Here is an 11915-nt window from a genome sequence, read left to right as displayed (position 1 = left end):
TAGATAAAGTTCTGATTTTAGGGGAGCGTGAATATATTATTCATTTTATTATAATCTTTTATAAACAGGCAGAAATATTTCAAAAATACTCTAAAGGATTTTGCGTGAGGGAATATATGTTCCCTTGGATAATTATAATTCCATATGAAGCTGAATAATGCCTATGATTTTTGTAGTCATTTCCTAACGGATGTCAAATTCAAATTCATTAAAGCATCGAAAACTTGGATAAACCATACTGCACTAATTAAACCAAACAACAAGAAGTCAAGCAATCTTCCAACAGTTGTAATCTCAAGGCAAATTGAAATATCTATATTGCTTTCTGCATACGGTTCTTCAGTCTAAACTTTAATTTAGAATTCAAGTTGCACTTGCAACTTTTGAATTCAGTATATTCTAACATATTTAAATGATGATTATAGCTTGCATAGTTATTAACACACCTCAGCAAATCCTAAGATGTTTTTCCTAACGTGTTTTGATTTAACTTCAACAGATTGAATAAGATAAAATCATAGTGAAATATATCCAGAAAGTTTGACATTTTATTTCGAAATGCTTTGTTGACTAAAACTGCCAATATTACTCAACTTTTAGTATTAGACACTATTTTCCACGATTATATTTTAAGGAGCAAATGCAAAAACAGTCTCATTGAAAATACCAACAACAAGGATTGAATGCAGCAAAATGAATATATGACACATTGAAATTATTATATTAATTGATTCACTATTTGTTTGATTAGAAATAATCAATCATTGAATTTAATAAACATAAAAGTGATTTTTAGGGAGTTTTATGCATCGTTGTAACTAAGAAAATAAATTATTGATACATAAATAAATGAGAATAAATGAGGTATAATAATATTAACCAAGGATCATTCAATTCTTATTCTAATATTAAATAAAATTAAGAAATTAGTCTTCCGAGTGTATTGTACGAAATATCGAGTTTACAAATAATGGAACAAAAAAAGATGAAACATGGACTGACACAAACAGATAAAAATGATATTTGAAACACTAAACACATTGATTTTTGTTATGCAATACTCTACACATCCATCTTGCTTGGCCCCACAAAACCACTTCCTTCCTGGGGCGCTTTGGAAACAATCAATACTTCCTCTGCAACTCTACAGCGACTCGAAAGCCAAAGTGTTGGTGATGAGCCGAAACGAAACCCCAAAGCCCGCCCGTCGTAAACCTTTCACGAGCACACATTCACATGATCACCCACCCGGCGGTACGTCGTCCGTAGGATGGCCCTGAGCAGTAGGATTGCAAACACAGTCCAACACACGCCCCGTGTGTCGTCGTCGTCATCATCGTCGTCTTTGGGACCACCGTAGCCACCACAACACAGCCAGTAATGAGGTGGCAGTGTATATGGTGGAGTTGCTTGAACGCCCGTAGGGTAGGTTGGCCAGGGCCGGGTTGCTGTAGTTCGTTGCGGGATGCTCGAATGCTGCAAGAGATCCCCGAGTGTGGCAAAACCGATCGCTTCTCGGAACGATCGTGATGGTGGTGGTGGTGCTGGGTCTCCTTCAAAGGCAGGCTGTTTTCATCGTCGTCGTCTTCGTCGGTCGGAGATTTTATAGTCCCGGCTTCTCCGCTCGCAAAAACTTGCGCGTTCTCAGCATTTTGGTGACTTTTATTGCAGCGAAACCTGTTTTTACATGCCTTTTTTGGACACATTGCCGCGAACGTGGCACGGTCGGTTTGGATGAGTGAAGTGCGGCCGCAAATGAAAACTCCACACCGGTGCCCACTTTATTCAAAACGCAAAGAAAGCTGCGGACTTCAGACTTCAGGGAATGTGTTTTTGTACAATTTAAAAATTGTTTTTCTCCCCCCCCCCCCTCATTTCGTAATAATCCAAACGAAACGAAAGGGAAACACAATGAAGACATTCAAACGACGGTGCCGTACGCAAGCGCGATTTGTTTTGTATTTCAATCGCGGCTTTGTACACACAATCAATTCGCTCCTTATACGCCACGCACAGCTACGATCGTTCGGTCTAATGTGCTGTCAATAATAAGTAGTACAACAGCTCGAACTTCCGTAGCAAGTACACGACAGTTTGATTAGAACCGGTGCAGTACTGCTTCGACCGGTATGAAGTCATCAGCCGCTCCATACCCAATAGCACGATCACGCTACTGCTGCTGATCACGTAGGACGTGTTTTATTGGATGTTGGTGTTACAGTTCCCGCCGGTGATTGGACTGCTTTCGGTTGGCGCTGGCGACAAACTTTGCATTAGCGAGACACACTGATTTATTTCTGCTACGAAAGCACACACGGCCATTCGCGTGCAGCGCCAGTAAGACGACGTGGGAGGGACGCCTCCATGCGTAGTGGAGAGCGATAGTTAACTGACGACCAAAAACGAACGGCTTTCCCAAACGCCATCTGTTGACTGTTGCTGTAGTACTTGCTGGTACTCCCCCTTTCGGATGTGTGGGTCGTATTGGTTTCGACCAGGCTTCTCAACAATTCGTTCCCCATTAGGGTACTTCGTGTGATCAAGTGATCTTGATCGTCAATCAATTTATTCGTACGAACGAATGGATGCAAAATAAATATTACAAAACTGTCAACTCTCTACCGATGCTCTATTCTCCTTACAGAATTATACAGAAAAGAACTTACGACGTCGAGCGGACAAATCGGCTCCATTAGGCCTCTGGTGATGATGATGTTGGTCAGAGCTCGGCTTACATCTCTCCCATCTCGATGATTTTAAGCACCGCATCAATGTTGTTAGTCTTGAGTGCCTCCTTGAACCTGCCGATCATGGACGAAGCAAATGTTCCGGCTGCGCGTGTTTTGTTTGGAGGGCGTTGGTAAAAAAACAACAACAGTAAGTAAATTAATAACATTACACCCTCGATCCGGTGCAGGTTTTTTGTATGGAACACAATGGCACTTGTGCTGAGGGAATGCTGCATGTTTATAGCTATGTGGAGGAGGACTTTAATTCGCACACTGTTTTATTATTAAATGCGTGGTGGTGGACCGCAGCATTGACTACATCCGGCGAGTGACTGCAGAATGAGCAAAGTGCCGGTGTTGGGAATTGTTTTCCGTAGTTTGTTTTTGCTGCGCCTGCGTCACCTGAAGCGAGTCTACATCCATGCTCAACTTGACCAAAGTGACATAATGATTTGAAATCGCTCAAAAATGAAGCTCTTCGCAGGTTGTGAACTGAAGATCGCATTGTTTGGAAGCTGCTAAATGTGCAGGCATTTCACCAGGCGTTGATAATTGCTTGATAACTTGTTTAATTAAGATCATCAAGCCCTACCGCAGACGAAGTCCCAAATTAATCTTCATTAGACCTGATGGATCATCGTGAATGTTTGATCTTTTGCTGCACGTGAACTCGTCACACGGCGCACAAGCAATGCTCGGTAAAGTCATCTAAAGTTTAGCGTGTTGGTCAAACTCAACCTAAACAACTCTCCCAAATTGTCTAACGGTAAGCTTGTGGACACTAACTTCCTCTCTGTCTCTGTCTTTCTATGCCATAACCACCACAACAAACGATCGTTTGTTGGTAACGCCAACCCGCTCCCCCCTCCTTCCAGAAAGCCGAGTTGAATTATTCATGTCCGTAAAGTAATTTAGCCAAAACGCGACTCCGACCCACCAGAAGGTGAGGTAAACAAGCGCTGTCTTTTCAGCGTCAAATCATTGGAGGGGTGGACAACATCGCGTTTAGCCCCTTTTGTGGTGTGATCGTTGGATGTGCAAGCAATCGCTTTGCAGGGTTTCTACATTTGAAGTGATCTTCATCTTCAAGCTAAACCAAACATGAACTGATACATCAAGTTACGGTTGAAAGATTCAAAATAACAGACGAACCCTGTAATACCCTTGGTCCCTTACCTCGCAGTCGCGACGCATTGTACAGGATACCGTGGATGCGCTTCAGTGCCAGCTGTATTTCGCTCGTGTTGACCAGCCGGATTTTATAGCTCTTCACGAGATCCTCGTTTGTGGCCATCATTTCATTGTGATACTTTATGACGTCTTCGCTGCAGTTTTGCACCAACGTGTGGGATTGGTCGCCCCGGGTCTCGTCCCGAGTGGACGGATGAGGCAAGAAAGAAAACAGAAAGCACGAGAGAAAATGAGTTTGTGAAGCGAGGCTCACCGAACGACTCGACATTAGTGTGATTCTTTTTACAGCACCATGACATCATCGCTTTCATGTTGGCATGACGATGGTTTTGACGCTATACGAGCCAGACATGGTAGCGATGATCTTCGTTGCACCATGGGCGATGATGGTAAACCGTATTTAGCAAAAAAAAAGATGACAATTGCTAACGCCAATTGACACAGACGATGCTAATAGTATTGTACCAGTAGAAAACCAAGCCTTACCCGTTGTAGTACCGAGCATCTTCGGCCCGTATCAGATGACTTTTGATCTGATTGATGTGCTCCACGATCTCCGAGCTGATCTGCTTCTCGGTCTCTTGAAGGCCTTGCAGTTTTTGAAACAGTTCCTTCACTTCTTCGCTTACCACCGGAAAGCAGGCCTGGGACTGTTGTGGTTGCGTTGGCGAGAAAATAAATTCTACTTTAGCACCGAAAGGACGTCCAGGCAGGCGATGGCACAACCATAAAGAGGGAAACTCTTCCGATGGTCGCCCAGTTGTCCAGTGCACGTCCGTGCAGCCGTGATCGTGCAACAATGGGACGCATTATTTCTACTTACGTTCATGTTGTCTATATTGAGAAACTGCACCAACGACTGCACGAGGTCACCGGCCAGACCGATGTCCTCCGTGTAGAAGCGCGTCTTGCCATCGTAGCTGAAGTGTAGGCATACGCATTTGGCCGTCCGCAGGCTGATCAGGTTCAGCTTCAGCTCGGTCGCGTCAGCGTCTGATGTCATGTACTCGATGTTGGACGGTAGCAGGAAGTTCTGTAACGTTAACGCGATACAGAGAGAGCAAAAACGCATTCGGTGATCCCGACCCTCAAGATCGTTCTGACTGCCCTCTACTAGATTAGCGCCGACCAGCATCTCTCCCTTACCTGATTGACCCAGATGCATATGCGCTTCAGACGCTCCGAGATGCGAAACTCGACGTAACATCCCCCCGGGCCATCCTTCGTCGGAAGTGTGTTGATGTAGGCTGCAGTATGATCGTGTGTGTGCGTGCGTGCGTGAAAGAGAGAAGTAGGGGGGAAAACAGATACAGTCACGATCATTCCTTTTGCGATGCATCTCACCCACCCTTATACGTGTAGTCTAGTGTACGTGGTCGGGTGGGCGAACTTGTATGGGTGGGTTGTTTTTTACCATGTATGTAACCCACTATCCCCACCGTAGCCTATACCACCACGGACAAAAACGGATCATGACGTGTGAGGGTTACAGAAACAGTACAACAACGACTCACCGCAACATGAGGATGCGGTTATCGAGGAGGTTGACGCAAGGAATGGAAGGCATGACAAAAACTTGTTTCCCGTGCACTTATCGCTTTCGTTTGCCGGCTTGGAGAGAGATATTTACATTTTGCAGTGGATGTTTTTTTTTCTTGTTTTGGGGTTGTCTCTTCCCCCAACGCACGAAAGATTTCGTTGAGATAATGGTAAACCATTGATGGTTGAGGTGATTTTGTCGCAAAGCCCCGGCGCGGTGTCACTCGCAGCAACGACGGAAGGTGTTGCACCCCGACTGTGTTTGCAGTGGCCGGGTTGCAAACGTTTTGCCAGATAAGACGTTTGCTAGACTCAGTTGGACTAAAGGTATACAGGGTAAGGTTGTGTATGGAATAGCGCATTACACTTGAGAACCTTGTCGCTTCGTCACTTTGTGTTTGTTAAGAATTTAACGACCTGTTAAGAGACGTAACGTTTGCTCATCCATGCTAAATATTGTCGTACTGATCCAGTACACAGACAGAGCTGGCGCAAATCAACTTTCAGCGCTTATCAGTGTCAGCAAAAAACAAATGAACGTTGAATACTGTTGAAAATGTAACGACATGGGATTGTTTGTTAATGTTGACAAATTGGATCATTTGATTGGCTTTTACAATCAAATTGTGTTTGAGTTTACATGATCCTTTCTTTTGACTTCGTCGCATAATTGGGTTGACTGTTTTGCTTGGTTTTAAAGTTGAACGCGGATTTTGGCTACCAAAGTTTAGCAGATATTCTATTACAGCTAATATTTAAACCCATATAAATAAAACATACATTAAACTAGTTGCATGAGAACTTCAATAATCAATAAACTTCATTATAATATAGACAATCAGTAGCATAATGAAAAAGGCGATCAAATAAATAAAATATAACCCAAAATATACAAAACATACAAAGGGTTAATAACTAAACATAATGATTGCAGAGTATAGTTGAATTTATCCGATACAGTATTTCACGCTAAACTAATAAAGTCTATATGGAAATAGTAAAATAAAATAAAATAAGAATAAAATATAAAAGTACTACTACTAAATACGATAAAAGTATAAAATATATAACATACTAGAGACAAACAAAAGCCGAAAAAGTTATAACGAATAAAGTACAAAATATGAAAAGAAAAAAATAAACGTTATGGTACATACGAAAACAAAGATAGAAAACGTATTAATTAAACGTACATAACGCATAATCAAACGCTTGTACATAATCAAAACAGCTAGGAATTGTTAGATTCAAAATTAATCTGTGAGATTTAGTTTGTTGGACGAATCAATTACTGATTAATTATCAATTGATTTTATTTATAACAAATTCAACGTTTAACCATATCCTGTCAAAATTCAAAATCGCAATTCTTTTTCCATTTAGCATTAACTTAATATAACATAAAATTCACATTTGGTGAACAGGATAATTGCCATCATTAAAATATGGTTTCAATCATGTCAGATTGTCGGATATAATTTATGTCTATTGTAAGTTAGTTTGTGTCAAAGCAATACTTCTACAATGTTTTACGTAAAATGATTGCTCATCTCACTTTGCTTCCTCTCTGGCACAAAAAGAAACAAGCGTACAAAAGTCATTTATCACACTAGAATTGCTTGCAACTGTGCAAACAGCACACAGCTGCCACTCCCGACCGTGAAGCATCTGTTAGCGTTTAACACACGATAAAACCATTCATGGGCCTGCGATTGGTCATTAAGTCAATCGCAACGATGACTTACGCATGCAAGCACGTGTTGGCGGTTTAAAATAATCAGACGATCTTCACCTCATCTACAAATACCGGGTGACTAAGCGCGTAAAAAAAAAACAAAACTGCACACATAACGTAAGCGGCATACTTACACACACTTTTCGGTGACCCGGTCAGATTGTGCGGTATGGTGTACATCGCAAACTTGGGCAGCTGACGGGTCAGTTCAAACACGTGAAACTGCACACTGCTCGGGTAGCCGACGAACGCTTTGATGTGAATGTCCTGCGCATTGTCCTTGAGCGTCTTGAGCGGTATCAGTATGCGCGAAACGTCCTTCGTCAGGTGCGCGATCAGCGTTTCCTCCTTGAACAGCTGATCGGCAAAGATCAACACGGCACGGATCGTGGTCGAGTTGTTGGTCGACACGGTGATGTCGATGTTCATATCGTTGCTATCGTAGCTGGTGGAAATGCCGATCTGTAGCCGCGTGTTGGACGGTATGATGCCGACGTTGTCCGGCACACTCTGCACCAGATTGCTTTCGCTCGTGTTGCTCAGGATTTCCTTGTTGTACTTGATGTTGTTTTCGTAGTGCTTCAGCTCGAGCAGCAGTTTCTGCTTCTGAGTCAGCAGAGCGTTCATTTCCTCATCGGCAACGTTGTGCAGCGTTAGCATGTTGACGCTTGGCGTCGTATATCCCCGTACTGGTGGAAAAGCAGAGCGAAAATCAGAAAGAGAGAGAAAAGGGCATGAAACAAGTGTCTCATCGTGTGATCTCATCGATCCACACGCCCGATCCCCGTGGCCTCACTTTCTCCATCCGCCGTCACGACGACAAGATCCAGCAGCCCGATCCCCCGATAGTCGTTGCAAGCGATCCCGCACACGAAATCGTTCATCTTCATCCGGAACCAAACGTCCCCGGTGCGGGGATCACGTACATCGATCTTGCCACTCTTCCAGCCGACGATCATTTGCTTCGCCTCGCATCCCAGAATGTCGTACGTGGCCATCGCTGTGGCGCGGGCCTTCGACTTGATGCGCCACATTCGCACGTTCTCCTCGAACACACCGATCGTGCCGTTCTTGACGCTGTACATAAACTGGCCGGTGCGCAGGGCGACCAGATTCTGTATCTCGTTGCCCTCGGTAAACTCGTGCAGCAGCGCTTCCTTCTTGTAGATCCGTATGCATCCATCATCCGTGCCGGTGATGAGCTGTAATTCGGGTAATGAAGGCGAAAAGGTTTGACAGACGTTTGATGGGGCGATTCTTTCTGTTTGATTGAAATGTCTTCAATTCTAGCAATAAATCACCTTCAAAGCTTGGTGCTTGCCTGCGGGTGTGAGAGTGTGTGTCAGTGATAATGTCTTACCTCATTTTGACCGTCCTTATCGATATCGATTAGCAGCAGTGAAACCACGCTGCCAGACGTTATCAGCCACAGCACTTCGGTGCCCTCCTGATTGTAGCCTCGGACGACCGCTGCAAACATAAATAGAATTATTTGCTTTGCTGTATTTTGGACTCTTTTGACCAGCCGTAACCACTTGACCGGTAGTTTGTTTGTGATTGCGTAAAAAGCATACCTAGGCAGCCCTGTTGCGATTAATAATGATATTCTAATGTAAAATAAATGTTTCGATCGACTTTATATTGAATAGATTACTTAAAATACATACTTTTTTAACAATGATAATACGTAAATTACTGCATTACTGCATGTTAGGATAATTGTTAACGAATATAAATTTATCTTCAAATATATTATTTATAAAGACTGCTATGCCTTAATATAATTCTCAAATGAGCAGTCCTTCCTAGTCGATCTTCATGAATAATACGCATAAATTCCCAAAATCATCTATACAATTCTTTCTTTTTAACCACAAACCACGGACAGAGACGATCGCAAGGGAGACGATCTGCATCTTGCTACGTAGTATATATTGCCATTGCCGTGACCGAAATTGATTTTTTCCATTTATACAAGTATTGTCACAACGAGAGACCATGTTAGGAGAATATTAATAAAAATAAACGCACCGACGCCTTCAAGACAGGACGTAGTTCAAATCTTATTCACACACAGCATAGACTGACCGACTATACCCTGGTGTGGAGTTAAGCATGTTGTGAGTTATATTAGATAACCATATTATTGATATTAGAAACCATAGCTTTTTAATAATTTTAATCGTATCAATTGTTTATACATTTAAAGGAAGTGAGATTAAATTATCGCACTAATACACAATATTTGTTATTTGAATATTTCGTAGACTGTTAAAATATACATTGAAATGCAAAACATTGCCCCATATACATACATACCATTGCCGCCAACGATCAGCGTATTGCCCGGTTGGTTTGCGTAGCCACCGATCACGGCGGACCGTACGCCCTCGTGGAAATCTCTCTGAAACATGTTACAATTTTCATCCACATGGTACGCTGAAAACAGACAGACAGAAAGCAAAACGATGCAACCCACACGGTTGCAATCCAGCAGTTGAAGTTACTTTCTATAAAACGGTCGCTGCACTCGACACGGCCACCTACCTAGCACATGCGAAGGACTTCCAATCACCAGCACGTCGCGTTCGTCGTCCTTCTTCAGCCGCCCGGCCACGATCGCCCGTATCGGAAAGTTCATGTTAAGCAGTGCGATGTCATTTTTGATTTCCGAAATCGAGAGCTTCGAGTTTTGCAGCCCGTAGCGTTTGTGGGGCGTGTGGATTAGAATCTGTCCGGACGGGGTGGAAGAGGTGGATGAGAGGGTTGAGAAAGTCATGCACAATCAGCAGAGCGGAAATCGATCACACTCAAGATCGTTTCGATTCGTGATGATGGTAGTGCGAACGAAGTGCGTGCAGCAATCGAGCGCAACTCTCCGGTTTTGGTACACAGACGGTGAACTAGTTTTCACGAGTCTCCTTTTGGCCGAGGGTCACACTACCATCACACACATAGCATAGGGTGCGCAAAGGCAAGCTCCTACCTTGTCCGCCGTTGTGACCATGGTCAAACAGGAATGGATCCCGTCGTACTTCCCGCAGGTCACCAGCTTTTCGAACACTTTGTAGTTGAGGGAGAACGAAAATACGGGTTTGGTGGATATGTCCATTGCGATGGGATTTGGCAAACCACAAAGAAAAAACTTCCACTGCACCAGCAGTCAAGACGTTTGTGATTGTTTTTTATCGGGCAGGAAGTTTTCGCTACGATTTGTTTGTACATTGATTCGCGCCATGGAAACCGTCCGCCTTGACGGTGATGGAGTCGCTCATGCGCACTCTAGCGTGTTGACATACCTGTTGATAATGGATTCCGCTGATCTCGCGCTTTTGGAAGCAACAGGTGATACTGCCGGTGATTTGAATGTATCGAGGATGTGTTTTATTTAAGTGATGATATTATGATTATTTTAAGGAAATGATGCATCATTGATCGAAGCGGCTAAACTCTTCTAGTGTGCCGTTTTAAACATTTACAAATGAAATTGATGACGGTGTGAATTGGTTTTAGGGTATAAAAAATAAGCTTTTAAAATTTCTCTCAGAAATAAATCATTTTTACAAATTCTATTTTTTTTAAATTATATTTATATTTTTGTATGACATAAATCACCATCGTTTATTTGTTTTTATTATGTGTATTTCAATTGATGGTTGGAGATTAAGATTACTAACTCTTTTTAGAAAGTTATATTTCCAAACAAAATCTGTGAATTTTAATCACAATTGTTGTTCGTTGCATTTATTCTCTTCTACTTCGTTAGAAATGGAATGTTGTAGCTGATTCAAACCGATCAATCGTTGAACGCAATGAACCAACCGACAAGTGAATCGCCTTGTTCATCCGGCTAAAGGTCGAAAACGAAAATGTGAATGAATTTCGAACATTAAGCTGCCAGTACACGACCACCATGTTTGTTTGAAAGCGTGTCAATAATCATTCAAGCTATAAAACATATTATTTTTTACACTTTTAAAGAAAATCTTTTAAATTACATAACATTTAAAAAGAGCTCCTAAAGTATCTTTCATAATTAGAATTTTGATTATGTTATTAGCTATAACATTTCAACATTTTAAGTTGTTTTTTCTGGCTTACACTTAGTTTGAAAAGTTCTAGTCTGTTAACTTCTTCTTCTTCTTCTTCTTTGGCTCAACAACCGATGTCGGCCTGTACCCATTTGTGGGCTTGGCTTTCAGTGACTAATTGATTTCCCCCCATAGCAGGATAGTCAGTCCTACGTATGGCGGCGCGGTCTATTTGGGGATTGAACCCATGCATGTTGTTAAGTCGTACGAGTTGACGACTGTACTACGAGACCGGCTAGTCTGTTAACTTACTGATGCTTATTTAAAATAAAATAAGGAGAATAGTCCTAAGGCTGGAAATAGACGAACTGAAATTTTCGGAGTACCGTGAACATCGCGTAAGACTTGTTTTGTTATAAAATCTGGCAGACTGGCGAGATAATCGTGGTTCGTGTATGGCCTCATCCGAGGTCTGGTGACGATTGAATGTGCCAAGATAAGATATGTTTTATTAATTGGCGAATCAAATTATTTATTTCACATAGTTTATACAAAATAAAATAAAAAACTCGTCTTTCGACAGGAGTTTTCAAACAAGTGCACCAGAAAAAGTAAAACTAATTGGTTCGCGCTACCACGAAAATCTCAGCAACACCGAAGTTGGGTATCTCTGCGAAACAGCAGGCGCGA

General features: G+C 42.3%; 1 protein-coding gene across 1 annotated transcript; it reads right to left on the bottom strand.

Annotated features, from left to right (window-relative positions):
- Nucleotides 1–1967: 1967 nt before the first annotated feature.
- LOC121597668 (Bardet-Biedl syndrome 2 protein homolog) lies at nucleotides 1968–10522 on the bottom strand. The gene is made up of 11 exons (XM_041923623.1): nucleotides 10181–10522; nucleotides 9742–9925; nucleotides 9514–9633; nucleotides 8555–8664; nucleotides 7991–8396; nucleotides 7329–7883; nucleotides 5067–5167; nucleotides 4744–4953; nucleotides 4407–4570; nucleotides 3906–4054; nucleotides 1968–2832 (listed from the first exon to the last, which is right to left on the bottom strand). Exons 1-11 carry the CDS (start codon nucleotides 10304–10306, stop codon nucleotides 2732–2734), a joined length of 2226 nt encoding a protein of 741 aa, XP_041779557.1. The 5' UTR covers nucleotides 10307–10522; the 3' UTR covers nucleotides 1968–2731.
- Nucleotides 10523–11915: the final 1393 nt, after the last annotated feature.

This window comes from Anopheles merus, chromosome 3R (assembly GCF_017562075.2).
Source record: "Anopheles merus strain MAF chromosome 3R, AmerM5.1, whole genome shotgun sequence".
In the NCBI taxonomy this organism is placed as follows: Eukaryota; Metazoa; Arthropoda; class Insecta; order Diptera; family Culicidae; genus Anopheles; species Anopheles merus.
This window is presented reverse-complemented; position numbering and strand designations above follow the sequence as displayed.

Coding starts and splice junctions, on each gene's coding strand:
- LOC121597668 (XM_041923623.1), bottom strand. CDS start 10,306: ATGGACATATCCACCAAACCCGTATTTTCGTTCTCCCTCAACTACAAA. Junction 5,168..7,328: donor CGGGTCACCGAAAAGTGTGT/GTAAGTATGCCG, acceptor ATCATACTGCAG/CCTACATCAACACACTTCCG. Junction 4,571..4,743: donor TCAATATAGACAACATGAAC/GTAAGTAGAAAT, acceptor CAACCACAACAG/TCCCAGGCCTGCTTTCCGGT.